At 56.1% G+C, this 20106-nt stretch overlaps 1 protein-coding gene across 3 annotated transcripts in view; it reads right to left on the reverse strand.

The window, feature by feature from the left end:
* Positions 1 to 974: 974 nt before the first annotated feature.
* The window catches only part of YJEFN3 (YjeF N-terminal domain containing 3), a 41997-nt gene continuing 22865 nt past the window's right edge, over positions 975 to 20106 (reverse strand). For all 3 annotated transcript variants that reach the window (XM_074939794.1, XM_074939793.1, XM_074939791.1), the window contains exons 4-7: positions 10259 to 10369; positions 7206 to 7319; positions 4307 to 4457; positions 975 to 1180 (exon numbers count right to left, since the gene is read on the reverse strand). In XM_074939794.1, the coding sequence (XP_074795895.1) occupies positions 981 to 1180; positions 4307 to 4457; positions 7206 to 7319; positions 10259 to 10369 (576 nt within the window). In that variant the 3' untranslated portion in view covers positions 975 to 980. The remainder of the gene's footprint in view (positions 1181 to 4306; positions 4458 to 7205; positions 7320 to 10258; positions 10370 to 20106) is intronic.

Raw genomic sequence — 20106 nt, forward strand, 5'->3', positions numbered from 1 at the left:
AGCTCTTGGCAGCTTCCGGAGAGCAGCACAGAAACCTTCTAGGCCCAATGTCCAGAGCACACCAGCCAGCAGCCCAAGGAGAGCCCTGTTCTCTGGCTGAGGGGCAGCTGGGCAGTTACAGCAGGTGCAGAGGGAGGTCGTTTCCTTCCCTTTCCACATGCGGGCAGATCGCCGACAAGAGCAGCAGCCGAGGCCCACGGGGCGAGAGGTAGGAAATCGCCTCCTGATCCTGCCTCTCTCTGCTCTTTCCTCGGCCCGCGGCAGCAGCAACCTGCCAACTGGCTGGCTACAGAGCAGGCTCCTGTTCACAAAGGATTCCTGCGAAAAGGGCACTGAGAAATCCCAACGCGTGGATCAGGGCAGGGAGTGATGGGAAAGGCCTATGAGGTCAGCTGGGCCTGTCCTGCCAGGGGCCGAGCGCACGTTTCTTCCTGCCGTACATCCCCCACCTGCCTTTGGGAGACAATTCATCTTGGAGGGACCTATCCAGCAAGGCGCTTACATGGGTGCCCATTGCTGGGGTATCTGAGCTCCTGGCAGCCCGGGAACAAGCCACCCGGCCTTCCTCACCCTGCCGCAAAATGACACAGTTGCCCCTGTGACTCCACAATTCAACCCCACGGCCTGGGCTGAGACGCTGGGGGCGTGGGACCCATGGGAGGAGAGGGGTTCGGTTCAGCACTGTCTTTGATCCCCTGGGCACACCCCCCCCCGAGTTTAAATGATCAACATGAAGGCTTGGTCACGGTGGCCTGAGATGTCCAAGGACCTCCTGCCAGCAGACGCCCTCCCTGGGAGCTGCATGGCCTCTGGATGGGAAGCCAGGCCCTGCTGCCCGGACACAGTATCCCAGCAAGGAGTCACCCAGCTGCTCAAAAAATACAAAACGCTTTGAAGCCTTTTTATTCTGGAGGAGCTGGGTGGCTTTTCCTCTCCCCCCACCCCCAACTCCCCTCCCCGCTCCCGCTCCCCCCAGAGCCTTAAAGCGAAACCACACACTCTGTGCCTGAGTATTCGGGCAGGTTGAGCTCAAATTTCTTCTGCACATCGTAGGGCAGGAAGCGGCCAGCGAGGAAGTGGTGCCTGCCCAGGAAGCGGGTTGCGCACTGCTTGGGCGCGGTCAAGGAGACGAGGATGTCAGGGCTGATTCCCTCGCTGTTTCCCGTCTCGACGTCCCACCCTGCCGTGGCAAAGGAGAGAAAGGAAAGGTCAGAGGCAAGCCGGAGCAAGGTGTGTCTGAACAGCATTGACAGGGAGGGAGGAGTTCGGTGGGGAAAGGGGATACTCATTCCTACGTCTGCCTTTCCCCCCGTGTCACTAACAGGAGTGTCCAGAGCTCACGCACCTGCCCAGCGCCGCGGGGCCAATCTTCGTGGGACGTTGCACTCCATCTCCTTTATAAAAATATGCTTATAAGTGTGAATATGATGTAACTGGAATATGCTTTATGCAAAAGTTCTCTTGTAAAGTATCGTTACAAAGCCTATGATCTACTGAGTGTGTTCCTCCTATTTGTGTGAATGTATCAGTCTTGAGTCTGAAACTAGGAATATGAAGTATAACTCTGAGGTCCTATTGTGGGTTAGAATCTCGTTGGCTCCCATTGACTAGGACAATTGGTTGTAAATGGTTTCTTTACCTGCAAGCCTTTCTGCATAGGTGCGGGCCAGCCCTGGAAGAATGGAGGGGGTCTCACAGGACATGTGAACGTGTCACCTGACACTCGAATCCCTCTTAAACCTGGGGCTTTTCCAGTTACAAGGAGGGGTGGGAACCCAGCAAGACAAAAGATTCCCGCCTTGTGCACCTGCTGAGCAGGTTTTGGTTAAAGTCTGCAGCGTTGGGGACGGGGACCAGACCTGGGTCTGGGTTGCAGCAGGCTGGCGTGTCTGGCTCAGCAAGGCAGGGGTCTGGAGTCCCAAGCTGGCAGGGAAAACGGGCTCAAAGGTAAATTCAGCACGTCAGGTGACAGTCCCAAGGGGAGTTCTGTGACCAAACCCATCGCACCTCGGCTGGGTGAAGAGCCCCTTTGTGCCCCTCAGGAGCAGTCGGGGACACTGTGCTCTGGCTACTCTCTCCTGCCTGACATGCAGACACTTCTAGTGTGGAACTCAGCAGCTGCATGCCCTGCGCACAGCAACGCTGCGGGAGAGGAAGCAAAGAAGGAAGTCGGATCCAGTTCTTGCCTCTCAGGGAATTTAGAGAGAGGCGGAATGCCTCTTCCTAGGCTGGAATTAAGCTAGGGTCAGTGAGCTGCGATGCCCAGTTAACCTCGCCCAGGGCTATACAAATAAATAATCGGTGCAGAGTGCCAAGCAGCAGGATGGCGGATTTACATCCCACCCGATAGATTAATGAACTGAGTGGGTCCTCTGCCCACACCAGCTGGTCTTGCACCCACAACCCCCCGGACTGAGTGGAAGAGACAGCGGAGCTCCACACCGCGTACCAATGGAGGGAGGCTTGTGCCCTCCGCTCCACGGCAGCAGCCAGCCTAGGGGACGCGGGGCCGGGCAGAGCCGGAACAGCTTCTCCCTCACAGGCCCTGGCATTGGGTGAGAATTTGCACATTTACATCTCAAGGGCTCCTGTTTGTTCTTCCCCTGGCTGGGCTGCGCGGGGCTTTTCGCTGCAGTCTGATGGCAATACCAGGCCCGGCCACCAGACACGACTGTGTGTTGAAATTACATCATGTCTCGCTTCGGGGAGCGTAGTATTTATTGCAAATGCCTTGAACGCAACGCGAGGCAGCTCCCTTTCAGCTGCTCTGCCAGAGCCGCTGGCAAGCAAAGGACGCCCAGGAATAGGGGAAGCTGGCACGCAGGAGACAGGGTTCAAACGCTCCCCAGGGTCAGAGCCCCGAGGAGAAGCTAGGTCACTTTTGTAGGGAGGAGAAGGGACTGTTTTCGTGCCACGCATCAGCGCAGCATCCAGCTGCTTGTCTGGATCCCTGTCACGCGCCACCTCCTCCTTCATTTCACACAGGTGGGGAAAGCGCCCACCCATTGACGCTCCAGCTCATCCCTGGGCAAGGCGCCAGCTCCAACCTCTGACAACACCCCCCGTCCCGATCGGCTGCACCCCCAAAAGACACTGCAGATTGGCTTTGTAATGTGAATGGATCCCTCCATGGCTGGATCCCACCGTGGACTCACTTCTCACTAGCCCCCAAGGCAGGATCCGAACCCAGACCTACAGGCAGCATTTGCACTCCCCGGGCCACCTGCTCAGCCACTCCTACAAACCCCATCGAACATCTCTCGTTAGCCCAGCAGAGACCAAGCAGTGCTTTCTGCCGGCTTTGCTCCCGATAATCTGCGTCTCTCCTCAGCGCTCCAGGTCACGGGCTCCCCACTGCACTGCTGCGTGGGAGGGCCCCAGCGCGGTCCCAGTTAAAGGGGAGGTCCTGGAATGGAAAAGGCTGAGAACCACTGCCCTAGTTCACCAGAATTCAAGGCCCTTTGCAAACATGTACAATTTAGCCTCAAGAGCCCCATTCCATGTTCCCTGGTCTACACAGGAAACTGAGGCACTGACCCACTAAACCTCACTTCCCTCCCAGACCTGAGAACAGAACCCAGGAGGCCTGACTCCCAGCCTCCCCTAGCTATCCCACTAAACCTCACTTCCCTCCCAGACCTGAGAACAGAACCCAGGAGGCCTGACTCCCAGCCTCCCCTAGCTATCCCACTAAACCTCACTTCTCTCCCAGACATGAGAACAGAACCCAGGAGTCCTATCCGTCCTCTGCTCTTATGCACACGATGACATGACTGATCTGGCCTGGGGTTTGCTCTTCTTGAAGCTGCTCTTAGCACGTAACCAGTAACCCCAGGGGTCCCTGGCTGCAGAGGGTGTCAAGAGAGAAGCGGGAGGTGGAGGGGTCCTTACCGGAGTGGCTAGTGATCAGCCCTTCCTGAGGAAATAGTATTGTTAGACTGGCTGTGCCCAGCATTTTGCAACCCAGGACAAAGGCCCTGCCCCACGCCAGAGGACAAGACGACCATCCCTGGATGGGTCAGGCTGCCTGGTGGATCGGATCCTGCTGGCTATTCCAAGGGCAGGAAAGGACAAGCAGGAAGGGATGGGACCAAAGAGAGGGGGTTGGGAGGAGCAGAAGGGGAGGGGGAAGTAAGATCATGTGGCTGGTGGGGGTGAGACCCTGCAGCCACATGGACCTGATGTGACGAAAGGCGGGTAACCAGGGCTGAGGACTCTCGGGTGTGCGGTGGGGAGAGCAAGTGCCAATAGGAGAGGGTAAGGTGAGATGCGGGGGTCCCCCCCGGGGAGGCTCTGGGATCCCCACCTGAGGGCACATCCAGGCTGATGATGGGGATCCGGATCTGTTTCAGGGTGCCTAAGATGCTGGCGTACGGCTCCTTCACCTCCCCCGGCTCAGCGTCGGCTCCCTGGATGGCGTCGATCACCATGTTGTAGGCATCATTGATCAGCTGGACCTGGAGGGGGCGGGACCCAGTCAGAAACCCCCCATCTGCCAGCCCGAGCCTCACAGCACCCGGCAGGAAGGCTTCATCCAGCCCATAAGCCCTCTGTGGACTCCCGCGCACACAGGCCAAGGTGACCGAGTGCACCCGGTCCAGTGCACTGGGCTGCTGACTCACGGTCCTGGCTGCCCTCCCCCATGTTCTCCCTGTACAAACCCTCCTGCTGGGGCACAGCCCCATCCCCTCTGCCTGCCGACCTCTCCGTGGCCACTTTCCCTCTCCCTGTCACTCCTACAGAGACGGAACAGATGTTGTTAGCCTGCTGGCTCCAAGAGAGCTGCAAGGCCCCTAACATCTGACAGTACCATTCAATGAGAAAGAGAAGCATCTCACAGAGCCTTCTCCCCTCAGCAAAGTGTCCCCCTACAACATGCCCTGGATGCAGATAAAAGGACCAGCTGCCTTCCAGATTAGCTGGGAACTTTTGCCCAGCCCAGCACTGAAGATCAACCTCTGCAAACAGTCCAGCCAGCTCAGAGCAATGGAGAGAGAACAGCTGTGGGCAGCTTATATCTATTGCAGGGGGCTCAGGAAGTCGCTCGACAGGAGAAGTAAGCACATGAGGCTTGTATCAAGCATCGTTCGGTGTTAGGGTGCGCGCTCTAGCCGCAGGCCGGGTGGGGTGTCGGTAGGTGGTGGCTGCAGCTACTGGGTTCGGTTAGAAGCTGTAACCATGAGCCATTGCCCCCGGCTGGTGTGACAGCAGTGGACTGGGTGTCATCCAACGGGCATGATGAAAGACCATCCGGCTCCAGCTGTCTAACTACACGTAGCAACATGGCTTCTGCAGTTTAGGCCAGGAAGTGAAGACTAATCCCATGCAGGGGGCTACAGGGAAGTAAGCTGGAAACTGCCACACCTGGAGTCTGGGCAGCACACTCCGGCTCTTACAAAAATTCCCAGAGGATCTTTAATGATCACAAATGGCCGGGGCCCACAACAGAAGAGGAACATTCCCCGGGGGACGTCTCCAAAGACGAAGGAAGAGCAAGAGAGAGCGCTCGGACTTCTGAATGCAGCAAGAAAGCCCAGCTTGATTCATCTGTGTCATTTTCGATCGTTGTTCTCCCATGGAGGTTTCTCTTTAAGGCCTGACCACAGGCATTGGAGTGACAGGTGGCTTCCCGGAATGAAGAAATCACAAGATTAAAGTTAGCAGGCCTGGTCTCCCGGAGGGTTAGTGAAAGCTGCTAACACCTAGGACGTCAGAGTGAAAACCTGGTGTGCTGGCCAGAAGCAAGGGCTTAAAAAATTATTTTTACAGGGTTTTTTTTTTTTTTTTTTTTGTCCTGATGCTGAACTTCTATGGCACAGCTTAAAAAAAACACTGCCCCCAAAAGGAGCCAGGTTGTAACAGGTTTTAAATTGAACATATTTGATCTTATTGTTGCTGTAACTAGAAACTTCTCCTACTGTGCATTTCCAGAGCCTGCGGCAGAATCTGGGACCAAAACCCCAAAGGGTTTTAAAGCAACTGTGCTCTTGCCCATACAGTGGAATGGAGCCACACAGGACAGTAATTTGAGGTCACATTCCTCCAACCGAGTCCAATGTTTAAAAAATAAAATATCTGGCAGTGTTTGTTTGGGACGGTAGGAAATAAGACTCAGTAATTCCTTTTCCAGCAGTGGGCGGATCACACTCGCCGTTTGGCGTTTTTGGAACCCTGATGCTCGGATCAGATGCCTGAACAAAAGGCCATAACCGTCTCCGCACGGACTACACCTCAAATCTAGTCTGCACTCTGCTTTTCCCCATAATCTCAGCCTTTGGGTTCCCCTCACACCAGTATTAGACCCCGGGTGGTTTAACCTAGGAGCCCCTGTGCCTTCCTTCTTACGCGTATTGAGAGAACTGCATGTAATTAGGATTATTAATTATTTGTGTTACTATAGCACTAGGAGACCCAGGCATGGCCCACACCCACATTGTGCTAGGCACTGTACAAGCACAGAGAGAAAAGACAGTCCCTGCCCGGAGGAGAGTTAGAGCTGAGAGGCTCTGCTCGGACGCATGTGATTGGCACGGCCAAAAAACCCTTCCAAATCCCCCTCACTCCACCCACGCTCTGGGCTGGAGTCAGAGCCCAGGCTGCAGCAAGGCAGCCCACACCACTAGGGGGCGCTCTTTAAAAAGAGCTGGAAACCTGATGTTCTTTAAGCCCTTGGACACACCTGCCTCCCTGCAGCACCACCGTGCGCAGCCACCAGACAAAGCCTCGCGGGGGCTGATCAGGGAAACCCCCTGGGCAGGCTCCCTTGGGAAAGGAGAGCTCGGCACGGCGCAGTTGAAATGATCCGAAGTCGCTTCCTTTAGGCACAGCGGCAGCTTGGTGAATCCTGCACCGAGGATGCCCTCACTGGCCATTTGAAAGTCTCCCAAGGTCCCCAGTGCCTATAAAGCCCCCACTGTGTCAGGCTGCAGAAACCTGCTCCCCGACACCCAGCACTAGCTCAAGCCAGACTTTGCTGCGGGGTGACGGCTCTAAACCCTGGAAGAACTTTGGCTGTTAAGTTTGGGTTTCTGTTGGGGCGCTCGTGCCTCCCACGTGGCTGGAGAGCGCATGGGCTGGATCTGAATGGGGGACGGCTCGGCCGGCGGGGTGGGCAGAGTAAAGGGGAGGGGGACCGCGTGTATGCACACGCACACACACACGCACACACCCACCCCCGCGCTCCGTGCCACCGGGGCGTCGCTCACCTCTGTCGGCAGGTAGGAGAGGAAGGGGATGTCCATCTTTTCACACTGGGTGGTGAAATCCTGATACAGGGAATTCAGGGACCGCTTGGGGTAAAAGATGGTCGGCTCGTATTCCTGAGGGAGGAGAGAACACTTTAACCTGCACCCAAAAGGCCTCTTCCCACCCCCGCCCCTTCCTTCCTCTGCCCCACCTTGACTGGCAGCTGCAGGCAATCCAGCACCTTTGGACCTCTGCTCGCCCTCCCCCAGCATCTGAAAGGGCCACGGGCAGAAAGGGAATCTCCTGGGGCCCAGGATCAGAGAGGCAGCTGTGGTAGTCTGTATTCACAAAAACAACCGGGAGTCCGGTGGCACCTTAAAGATGAACAAATTTATTTGGGCATAAGTTTTTCAGGGTAAAAAACCCCACTTCCTCCCAGGGCCCAGTCCAGCGCTCCCGGCATCACTAGAAAGACTCGCCCTGAGCCCAGCGGGCGCTGGCTCGGGAACAGCCATGGCACTAAGCCAACGGCTGCAGGGGGGTTATTCAGCTGGAAGGCCCACTCGGAATGACTGGCCCAGCAGATGGCTACCAGAGGGGTGGGAAGGGTGGTCTTGTGGCTGTGGAGAAGGGGCTCAGGCTGACTCCTGGGTTCCACTGGAAGATGCAATTCCCTGAGCAACTTCGGGCAAGTCGCTTTGCCTCTCGGTGCCCCATCACCCCACTAGACGAGCAGGGAGAATGCTGCGCCCCGCAGGGGACTTGGGTTTTAATCACTCTTTGCAGAGCACTCAAAGCGGGGGCACGGGGCAGTGCTTTTCTCACCAGACCAGCTCCTGACTGTGCCCAGTGCTGGTCCTGGGCTTTTCTCTGGGGCGTGGAAATGGGCCTCTGGGTCGAGTTCGCAGCAGGCAAGTGGATGAGCTTTGTATTGAAAGCAGGAGCTGGGTCTAACCTGCTGGCAGACCCCCAGGGGCTTGTCTGGGAGGGCTCCTGGGGGCTTCCCACAGCCCCTCAGGGATCAGGGGGAGGAATGGCAGGATGACGCTCGTGGTTACAGGACCCAGCTGGTTCCTCCCTGGGAGCCTGGCGTGATTCTAGCCTGAGTTAGCCAGGATTAATGGAGCAGGAGGTGCTCTTGCCCCTGATTGCTGGGATACAGGGAGCGCTGAAGAGAGGCAGGCAGGTGGCGTTAGCAGGTGTCCAGGGAGATGCTGCATTTGCTCCCATTCGGTGTTTGCCGCTGGGCCTGCCTGGCTTTGCACCACGCTGGGACCTCTCCGACTGACAGCACTTACAAGAGACTGCAGCATGACACGGGACAGATCCCCCCCGCCCTTCCCGGGGTGTGAGAGAGCCGGGAAAGACAAGCCACCCCTGAGTTTACCGGGAGGCCGATCCCCAGAGCCCCCACACACCCCCTAACTCCCTGCTGCTGTGACATCTGGCATGGAGACCGCTGCGCTCCTGGGACACAGAGCGTGGAGCGCAGCTGAGCGGTGGGCAGCCCTTGGTCCAAGCTGGGAAAGCGCCGCTCAGCCAGCGAGCTCCCAGCACCAGCCTCATGCGTCTATCGCAGCAGCGTTCCCGGCCGCATCCTGCAGCGCATTGACTGTAACCGCTGTCCCGGCCCCCGAGGAGACATGCCCTGGTCAGACGGAGCACGCCACCGGGGCCCAGGGCTCTGGAGGAGCAGCCTGCGCTATTCTTAGCTTTCTCTGCTCCATTCCCTCGCGCCCTGCCCGACCCTTTCCCATGGGATTTTCGCTGGGACTTGCTGTATTTAGCTTGTCTGATCTTTATTTGTCAGTCAGCTCTGGCAGCGTTTAGCGGCTCCTGAATTTCCTGCAGTGTTGCGACTGGCTTCTAGCCCAGAGCTGGACCCGGCGGACTCTGTGTGCAGCAGTACAGACAAGGGGTCTCACCTCCCTAGAGCATGCTGGGATGCCTCTGCACATTGGACATAAAGGATCTGCACCAGCCCTGGCACTGGGGACAGCCCTCTGACTAGGGTTATCCTCCCATTCCTAGGGGCCACAGGAAGCAGAGCACAAATTAGAGCAGCCTTGGGGCTGCTCTCATTCGCTCTGGGAGCATGGGGGTGCTCAGAACATGGTAAGCACAATGGTGGCTACAGCTCCTCAGCCACCCCGAAGTCCCACCTCCCCCAGCGTGTCCCAGGGTGGGAATGGAGCAGCTGAGAATCAGGCCCACTGAATGCACAGGCTGCTGTCTGCCCTCTGGCAGATGGGATATCAGACCTGCTCATGTCACGCAGCCCCCAAACTGCATTAGCTTCCACTCTCTGGATCTCATTGCAAGATCAGGTTAGCTGCCCCCAGGCCCTTCCCTGGCTGCCCCAGGGTTCCAGTAACAAAGAAAGGTTGCTACGGGGGATTTTAGTACTGGCAAAAGGTGCCTGTCCGCAGAACAGGTGGCCAGAGACAGTGAAAGCGGGGGCCTCCCCCACCCCTCAGCTCTCAACGGATAGATAAGGGGAGGGGTCTAATCTCTGTGACCCACTCAGTCCTGGGTCTCTCTGCGAGGGCTGCCCACAGAGGTGCCAGGCCCCACCAGGGGCACCGGTTGAGTTTGCCATGTGGAGATTCGTCCCCTGGGAAATAGTCTCAGCGTTTCCTGGGCCCCCAAAGAGCCCCTAAGTGTCTCACCCTGGGCCCTGTGGATCTGAGTCAGGTGCCAACTGGTGATGCAGAATGGGGATCCGTCCCCGTCCTTGCATCTCCTGCTGCAGGTGAAGAGCCTCTGATGAATGAATTAACAGGGGCAGCTACCCTGAGGAACCAAAGAGCTGCCTCTGTCCTGGCCGCTAGCATGGATCGAGAGGCCATGGGATCAAGTCTCCTCTCGCTTACACCCGTGTAAATCAGGAGTGCGCTCACTGACGCCAATGGGATGAGAAGAGAATCCAGCCACGTGCCTGGCTCTATCGGGCAAGTGATAGTCAGGGCACCAGGAGGCCCGGAGAAGGGCTACTGAGATCACAGCATGGGGCCACCCACCCCCAGGAGCCACAAGGAAGGTGGCGGATGATTGATTTGTTAAGGATACTTACAAACACCCGCAGATGCCGCGCGCACACCAAGCCAATGGCACCGTTCTGATCGGGACCACACACCACAAGCACTGTGGGCTGCTTCCTTGGGAGGGACGGCAGAGGGAACACCTGCAGCGCAGAGAAAAACAATGGGATCAAAACCCTGCAGCGTCACTCAATCTGATCTCCGTCCCCATTCATATCAGCTTGGGCCCCATGGTAGGAAAAACCTCCCATGTCTCTCTCTGACCTTCCATCCCCAAGGTGCCTAAATCCATAAGGTGACAGGAAAAACTGCATCCATTGCTGAAATGCAGCCACCTCTGGGTTGGAACACAGCAGCTGTTTAACAGGGCATAGCAACGCTACACCAGTGGTTTAGAATAGGAAGTGGAGAAGTGTGCTGTATCCAGATGAAACTGCAATGGAGTGGGGAAGGCAGAATGGCGTTACACCGCCTGGAATTTAGCCAGGCCACTGGGATTCACACCTCAATGGTTGCACAACATGGTCCCAGAGGGGCCGCCAGACTTATCTGAAAGACGGTGACCCCAGGAGCACGGGACCCGTTAGCCCCCACACTGGGACACGTAAGTCAGGCTGGAAGCACCCTGCGAGACATGATGTACTCCCAGCCCCAGCAGCCATCTAGCAAGCATGGAGCCCCTGCACGAAGGAGCTGATGCAGAGGAGCAGGGCAGCTTGGCAGGCTCCTAACTGTCTCACTTGCTGCGGCCCTGCTGGACGGAGCAAAAGCAGTCTGAAAATTACCAAGCTGCACAGAGACTGCAGGCAAAGCCTCCTATTTATCCACCGGCTGATTTTTTCTGCTCTTGGAGTCTGGCCTCTAGTTCCATCCAAACACCGGACACAACCAAACTGCACAAACTATTTACGGTTCCTGACGCCCTGAACAAGCTTTTCAGTCCCTGGGCCCTGGCTGGCTCCAGGCTCTGCTGCACCTTGGCTGGGACTCCAGACTTTGGGCACTGCCATGTTTCCGGAGTCTCCTGGCTCCAGGAGGAGGGAATGTCACCATTGCTGGGAGGAGGGGACAGAGACAGAGAGAAGACGCTGCTCCACGAGCCCCCTCCTTGGGGCCTGAGACCGCACTTTGCAGCCATGAGGCTGTTCCCGGCAAGCGCCGCGGTCGGGATTGGAGCTCAGGGATCGACGGATTTTTCAGTTCACCGGCAAGTCTGAGTTGGTTTTAAACATCGATTTGGGGAAAACCGAAAACATCATTTTTGGCAAATCAAAAAGTTGGGAAAAAATCCGTTTCAGGTCAAATACGGAGCGCTTCTTTTCTTTTTACATTTCCTAACAATAAAAACAAAGGAAATTTTGAAACAAAAAGTTGTTTCGAGTCGAAAAAATATCTGAACATTTTGATTTTTTTGGTTTGTTTTTAGGGGTTAGCTCAAGACTCAGCTGAAATTGATACAAATTCACAAAATGTTTTGGTGTCACCAAATCTGAATTTTTTGCCAAAAAACATCTGGGTCAATGAACTTTGCTCAGTCCATTCAGGATGTGCCCAGCGGCTTGGCAGGAAGGTGGAGAGTGAACCAGCTCTCACAGTGATGGCTGACTGGTTCTCAAGGTACATGATAGCATTAATGAAGACAATGTTACCCGCATTTCACACCTAGGTAAACTGAGGCAGCACAGCAACTAAAGGCCTGGAGTCCAGAGGGTGTTGAGGATTGCTTTTCTCCCCTAGATGCTTTGAGAGGAAGGCTAGCCTTGAGGGTAAGACACTGGGCTGGGAATCAGGAGCTCTTGGTTTAACCCTGGGCTTTGCCACAGATGCACTGGGTGACTTTGGGCAAGTCACTTTCCCGCTCTGGGCTTCCCCTCTGTCCGAGAAGGACAATGACGCTTCCTTTCTCCCATGGGTTGGCTAGTTAGACTGTGAGCCCTTTGGGGCGGGGACTGTGGCTCACGGTGTGTCTCTGCAGCCCCTGACACAGCAGGGCTGGGAGCTCAGCTGGGGCCTCTAGTTGCTCCTCTATTACAAATAACAACCACCACCCTCGGTCACATGGTGGCAACAGTTTGATTCTAGCCCAGGGGCCCAATTTTCACAGGGCCGGCGCACCCCTTCCTCCAGCTAAGTCCCCGGAGCTCCTGACCCTCAGGTTCCTGACCCCCAGGAGCGTGCCTCCAACCCGCCCTCCTCCTGCACAAACCGGTACCTTCCCCCGCCGCTTGCCACCCTCCCGGGCTGCAGAACAATTCATCGGCCAGGCTACAGAAATGAAGAGCCGCACCACCGGGCATGCGGCTCTCCCGGGGAGAACGCTCGGGCACGCCCAGCCAGCGTCGCGCAGCCAAGGCCACAGAGGATCGAGGAGCTCAACTCCTAAATGTTTCTCTTCCCAAAACAAATTGTTGTGCCCTTAAAAGGGGGGGGCACAGGCTGGCACAGAGGCTTAGAATGGAAAAGCTGAGCCAGCCCTAAATACAGTGGCGCTACTGAGCCTTCGCCCTCATAAGACACAAAGCTATCTTTGATCCATAAATCTTCTCTCTCTGTTTATGAAGGCCAAGCTGTACAAACACATGGGCACCTATTTTCCCCTGGAAACGGGGCGAGAATGACCTTCAGAGCTCTGTCCTGTCCTGCGCCACGTAGAAGGCAAGACTGAATCGCGTTTATCCCCCGAGCTTTCGTTGTGACAGAAACGCGCAGTTGAGGACCTTGCCCTGTCCAAAGGTGTCAGTGCGGCGAGCCAGGGCTCCGGGATCTGGATGCCATGAGACTGAATGGGGCGTTGAGAAGCAATTATTCCCTGCCTGACGTACGGAGGAGACTTGTGGCTGGGAGGAAATTTCTGCTACAATCTGTTCGTTTTTATTCCCCCTCATTAACACAGCTGAGGCCTCGTCTCCAGCAGAGAGGTCACCCTCTAATTGGGCACGCCTAGACGCAGCATTGCCTAGTGGCTAGAACATCAGACTAGGGGACCGCTGATCAATCCCTGGCTCTGTCAGTAAAGTCCCGCTGGGGTGCCTCTGTTTCCCGTCCTACCTTTTGTCTTGTCCGTTTAGCTTGTTAGCTCCTTGGGGCAGGGGCTGCCTAGGTGTACGTACAGCCCCTGGCACAATGGGACCCTGGTCTCTAGGTGCTGCTGTCATACAAATAAATAAGTTGATGTGGCAGACAAGGGGCGGAAATAACTTTTCACAGCCTGTCCATCAAGTGATTCCAGCCAGGGGTGAAGCCTTACTCAGGGACAAAGCTAGATTTACTCAGCCTGGAAACACTTTGGGGCAGGGACTGTCTTTTTGTTCTGGCTTTGTGCAGAGCCCAGCACAACGTGGGCCTGGGCCATGCCTGGGCTCCTAGGTGTTACTGCAATACAGAGCATAAACAGTAACAAGCGGTCACTCAGTTGAGTCTTGTTGGAGAGGAAGTGTGCAAACAGCCCTCCCGCTGTGGTCCCACAATGCACTGCCCACTGCAGAGGTGGCCTGTCCGGTCACCTTTCTGCACTCCGCTGTCCAGGGGTCAGCTGTCCCCGTAGCCCTGGCACGGAGCTCACCTGCTAGCCATTGTCAGAGCGACTGGTGCATTCCACGCAGCTGCTGGCGGGTGGGGGAGCGCTGGGCTGGGCCGACGATTCTGCCCCGGGAGACAGGGAGTGGGAAGTGAGCGGCTGTAGCCGATAAATGTGGAGCTAGGTCTCGGGGGAAGAGGGGTGAGACAAATCGTGTGCAGGACAGTGAAAATCAGCTTCTAACTATAACCTTCTTGGCAGCTGTGCTTTGGAGGGTCCCGCATGTTCCCAGGCACTCTCCGCTCGGGAGCTTCCCCGGGGACTGGCTGAGCAGAAGCAGGAGCTGCTTCGAGGGGTTTTAAGCGACAGCTGAAAATAGAAGGGGCCAGTTTTATAAATCCCAGCGGCTGGCGGGTTTGCTTCTGAACAGACAGCCCATTGCCAGGGCCAGAATTAATCCTGCGGCTTAAAGATAGCAGAGGAAGGTGATTAAAAAAAGCCTGCCTGGATAGGGAAGAATATCTGTCTAATACTCCTATTAACCACTGTCCGCTAGCCACGCTCTCCCACGGAGGGGTGCGCTCAATGCGCCTTCTTTACATTTCCCCCCATTTACGTAACTGGATTTTGACAAAGCTTTGCACACGTGGGGCTGGAAAGAGACACTTTCAGGCCCCTGGGGAAAGGCCCCTGGCCACGTGGGCCTCCCCACAAATGCAAATCTGTTCTCCCCTCCTCTGCCCTGCCGTATTCCTTGCCAGATGGCAAGTGAGGTATGCAGCTAGTCCATGGAGCCGTGCGTCCCTTTGCTGGTACCCTCTCCCCTCTGGCGTGTGCTACATGCCCCTGGCGTGTCCTGTCTTTAATTAGATTGTAAGATCACTGGGCAGGGACCATGCCTTTCTCTTTATCTGTGCAGCTCCGAGCCCATTCCTGACTGGGGCTCTGAGAGCTGCCACAGGAGAAATCCGGAAGGCTGCTAAGCTTCACCAGCTTTTGCAACAAAGACCGGTCAGGTTCAAACAGTCCCCCCAAAATAGAGCCGAATGCCATCTACCCTCCAGTAACAGTAGAATCATAGAATATCAGGGTTGGAGGAGACCTTAGAAGGTCATCTAGTCCAATCCCCTGCTTGAAGCAGGACCAGCACCAACTAAATCATCCCAGCCAGGGCTTTGTCAAGCCGGGCCTTAAAAACCGCTAAGGAAGGAGATTCCACCACCTCCCTAGGTAACCCATTTCAGTGCTTCACCACCCTCCTAGTGAAATAGTGTATCCTAATATCCAACCTAAACCTCCCCCACTGCACCTTGAGACCATGGCTCCTTGTTCTGTCATCTGCTACCACTGAGAACAGCTGAGCTCCATCCTCTTTGGAACCCCCCTTCAGGTAGCTGAAGGCTGCTCTCAACTCCCCACTCACTCTTCTCTTCTGCAGACTAAACAATCCCAGTTCCCTCAGCCTCTCCTCATGAGTCATGTGCCCCAGCCCCCTGATCATTTTTGTTGCCCTCTGCTGGATTCTCTCCAATTTGTCCACATCCCTTCTGTATTGGGGGGCTCAAAACTGGACACAGTACTCCAGATGTGGGCTCCAGGCTGAAGATCTGCTGGCAATGCTCCTATTAATGCAGCCCAATATGCCATTAGCCTTCTTGGAAACAAGGGCACGCTGCTGACTCATATCCAGCTTCTCATCCATTGTAATCCCCAGGTCCTTTTCTGCAGAACTGCCACTTAGCCAGTCGGTCCCCAGCCTGTCGCAGTGCATGGGATTCTTCCGTCCTAAGTGCAGGACTCTGCACTTGTCCTTGTTGAACCTCATCAGATTTCTTTTGGCCCAATCCTCCAATTTGTCTAGGTCCCTCTGGACCCTTTCACTACCCTCCAGTGTATCTACCTATCCCCCCATCTTAGTGTCATCTGCGAACTTGCTGAGGGTGCAGTCCATCCCATCATCCAGATCACTGATAAAGATGTTGAACAAAACCGGCCCCAAGACTGACCCCTGGGGCACTCCGCTTGATAGCGGCTGCCAACTAGACACTGAGCCATTGATCACTGCCCGTTGAGCCCAACAATCTAGCCAGCTTTCTATCCACTTTATAGTCCATCATCCAATGCATACTTCTTTAACTTCCTGGCAAGAATACTGTGGGAGACTGTATCAAAAGCTTTGCTAAAGTCAAGATATATCATGTCCATTGCTTTTCCCTCATCCACAGAGCCAGTTATCTCATCATAGGGCCAACTTGGTGCAAAACCAGGTGCAACTCGGTACTTTGCTTTGACCCAAGCATGTAGCTGAGATTTGGGGTTCGTTCGACCAGAAATTCAGGAGGCTGCAAACCCAGGTGGGTCAGAACCACAAGAACGGGACCGTGGCTTTTTTAGGCTGTTCTAATGGAAAACTGTGACACCGAGCACCCTTGCATTCACACCCTACAGGCCACTGTAATAATCTCTGTACAAAATACACCTAGTGAGGTGAAAACTAATAACTCGCTGCCGATCACTGATAGTCTTGGGACATGTGTAGGTGGCGGGGAGTAGGCGCTATGGATACACACTGGAATGTGTTTGACCCAGGTATGGTGGGGGAGTTGGTAACCAGGCCTTTCCACAGGAACGTGTCTTTAAACTGAACTGTTTGGTAACTCCAGTTAAAGTAGCAAACTGTTGACTATTGACTCCTGAAAAGGGCAACGAACCTTAACATCTGATTGTCCCAGGACTGGGCTGGAGGTTTCAGAACACACCTTTCTGGGGCAGAGGGTGGAGTCACCGTACCAGGTGTGACCCAAGGCTGGGGGAAGCCAGGGGAAATCTGTGGCATTGCAGGCAGGCTCCAAAGCATCGGCCCAGGGCTTCCCAGTGGTAGGCAGAGTGCACACTTGGTGCTGGCTGTGGGCACCCCAGGCAGAGTGCCACCGTGGCCAGGCAGCGGGAGGCACTCAGGGTTACAGGGTAAGAGGTGCCAGCCCCTCACCAGTCTGGATTGCACCCCAGAACGTCACAGGAGCGATTGCAGCAAACGAGTCAAACGCCCCCACCCCTGGATTCCAAAAGCATTTTCAGCCACCGGGACAAATCCCTGCCCCACGTGGCCCCGGTAGCAGAATGGGGCCGCTGGGCGTGAGCATGGCGGCGAGCCGGAGGAGTCTGAATTCTAGGCATCCCTGCTGCCGTCCATGAAGGCAGAGCGCGCCTGAGCGAGCCCAGAGACCGACGAGCTCACTACTCTCACTCTGTGCACGGCAGCCGTCCTAAGTGGCATTCTCCCCGCCAACCCCAGGGAAACTCGTACATCTCACCTGTCCTCTTGCAGGCCAGCCCCGTAGCCCGGGAGCCTCTGCGACCAGAGACTAGCAAGGCGGCACAAGGCAGCCGGCCCCAGGAGCAGCCAGCTTAAGAATGGCCCATTATAAAGAGCGCGATCGACTATTTTAGCACGGACCAGCTGAGCCGTAGCCTCCCTTCCCCGCCTTGCAAATCTGACTGTCTCTACCAGGCTGCCAGGTCAGCGAGCCGTGCCAACTGGGTGAGCAGTGGGCTGGCAAAGGGGGGGCCAGAGCAGGTGCAAATGAGGCCTGGGGTGGGCAAGCTCCCCCTTGCCCAGATCCTGCAACAGCCTCTCCGTGTGGGGCCAGGGCTCTGTGTGTCCAGGGCAGCTGTGGCCAGGTGGGTCAGATTTCACGTGGCGTGGAACTTCCCCCTTCTCCCACCAGCGTGGTGGGTTTGGGGCAGGAGCCGGTGGAGGAGACAGGCAGCCCAGGGAGTGAAGCAGATGCCCCGTCCTCTGTAGGGGTCCCACGAAGCCCACAGATCTTCGGGCGTCTGTGGGGTGGAAGGCCCCAGGTGCAACGGAAATCAGGCTCATGTCTCCACTGCCCTGGCATCATCTCCCAAGAGCCTCAAAAGCCCTGGGAGGGAAACAAAGCTCCCTGAGGTAACAGCCTTCTTCCCTGGGAGATCAGCCAGGGCTGGCTTGTTCTAATGCTGCAACCTTCGAGCCAGCCAACGGCAAGATGCGGGCATTGTCTGCGGGCTCTTTGGGAAGTCTGCCACTGGCATCAGCAGATGGCACATGGTGCTCTCCATGGGGCTCCTGCTGTGCAATTCCTCCCTCCTAATAAACACAGCTGGGCTTTGGAATTCGTGGCTGGACTCTTGTTAACAATGCCCCGCTCCAAGCAACAAGCGGGGGCCAGGTAGGGATGAGGTGCCAAGCTGCCTTCCCCGTGGATTCTGCTGATAGATGGGGAGGGAACTGGGCCATGCCTTCCTCCAGCTCCAGGCTCCCTGCCGGGGGAGGCCTGGTTTGCATGGATACACTGGATCCCCATGCAAGCAGCCGTCTCCCTAGGGCACTGGGCACCCCCAGTTCTGCCACAGGCACCGGGTAACCGGGCGCTGCAGCTGACTCCAGTGCTTGGAACATTGAATGGCTCACCATAAGCTTTGCATCCAGCCGAGACGGGTCCCCTTTCTCCCTCCGGCGGCCGGCCCAGCTCTCTGGGAACGGGAGAGCATTTTCCCCTGGAGTTCGTAACCTCAGATCACATTTTTTTAAAGAAAATAAAAAGTTGACCTCCTGCGCAAGCAGTTTAACCCAGATGAAATAATTGAAGGTGCCCAAGGAATCCAAAAACAACAGCAGGAGGAAGAAGGAGAATGGAAAGCCTTGGTCCCATTGCCATCTGCTTAATGTCCCAGCAAACAGCCAGCAGCTGACAGGAACGGCCATGGCTGAAGTGAATCTCTGCAGCATGACTGATTGCACCACGCAGCCAGGAGCCACCGGGTGCCAGTCCCAGCTCTGGCTGATGGGACCCCTCTCGGTGCCTCAGTTTCCCCATCTGTACGGGGAGGATGCTGCTGCTGAGGGTTAATCAGAACACTGGGCAGATTGTATTCGTGTGCGTAGGGCTGGGAGCTCTTGGGCAAGGACCGTCTTAACTGGGGTGGGGTCCTTAGGGCTCCAAAGGCCACATTTAACCAGGATGGAGCTGAGGATGAACCAGGGAATTCTGCTGTGCATTTCAAATGCCACAAAGTCAGTTTGTGGCTCAGCCCCACCCAGCCCCACAGCTGCACTTTGAGCCGCTGGAGGGTCACTGACAACCACCCACCTCCATACCGTGGCTCTCTAAGGAGTCACCTTGGGGAAAGCGGACCTGACCACTGGGCTCTGAGCCTTCAGACCTGGAACACCAGACCCACAGCAGCCAGGCCCAACCCCCAGCCCCAGAACACCAAACTCCATCTCCCAAAGGCTTGGGAACCTCAGAGCCGTGCCTGGATGTGGAGCCGAACTCTCCAGCTGGGGTCCAGCTGCAAGGCTGATCTGACCCCAAACGGCCCAGTGGCTCCCAGCGTCAGACACTGATCTGGACCTGGGGCCCGACCTCGTGACTCGGGCCTTTCTCCATTTGGTTTCCAAACCCTTCTCCACAGGAGAAATTGTTCAGGTGCTCACGTGTCCTGTCGAAAGGATCAAGGGGCCCGCATGCAGCGGGGTTCTGGTTTGAAGGGGCTGCACGGGGCTCTCTTAATGCCGCAGAGGAGCGCGCGGGGATCAAATCCCACTTTGTGTATCACGCCGGACAAGCGAAGGGTTCATTTTCCCCTTGGCAGGTTTGGCCTCCATTTAAGGTAGCGCTGATAGGATCTCGCCCCATCGGCTGTTTCAGGGCCTAGCTCAGCTTCTGGAGCCGCTCTGCACGGCCCCCTACCTGAACTCTGCCACCCCAGGCATCCGTCACCCCCTGCAATGAATTTGTGGGGTTTGAGACTCTGAGTCCAGGACAGGGGGAATCGCAGCCATGACAGGATACTCAGGAGACATGAGCGCTGCCCCTGCTCGTTATTTCAGTAGCAGAGAGAAGCCCCACCTGAGCTGAGAACCCCACGGTGCCAGGCCCTGCATAGGCACAGGGGGAAGAGACAGACCCTAAGAGCTCACTGTTTAAATAGACAAGACGGCCACAGGAAGGATCATTAGCCCCAGGGTGGGGTGAGGCCCAGAGAGATGCAGTGACTTGCCCAAGGTCAGGGAGTCTAGCAGAGTCCAGAATCAAACCCACATCTCCTGAGCCCCAGCCCAGTGCCTTAGCCACGAGGCCAGGGCTTTCTGAGCGAAGATGGGGGCAAAGGGAGGAAGACTCCTCCTCATGCTCTGATCAGCCTTTTAGCCTTTGCTGGAATCACCATTCAAACAGCTTGGTTCTGAGAGAGAAAAATGCAAAAACAAAAAACAAAACAAAAACAACCCCTGGGATATATTTATTGTTTTAGAACTCTCCAAATTCAGGTTCTTTGGTCTAAAAAGATAATTTAAGCTCGATCACACCCCAGCCCTAC

Source organism: Natator depressus, chromosome 25 (assembly GCF_965152275.1).
Source record: "Natator depressus isolate rNatDep1 chromosome 25, rNatDep2.hap1, whole genome shotgun sequence".
Lineage (NCBI taxonomy): Eukaryota > Metazoa > Chordata > Testudines > Cheloniidae > Natator > Natator depressus.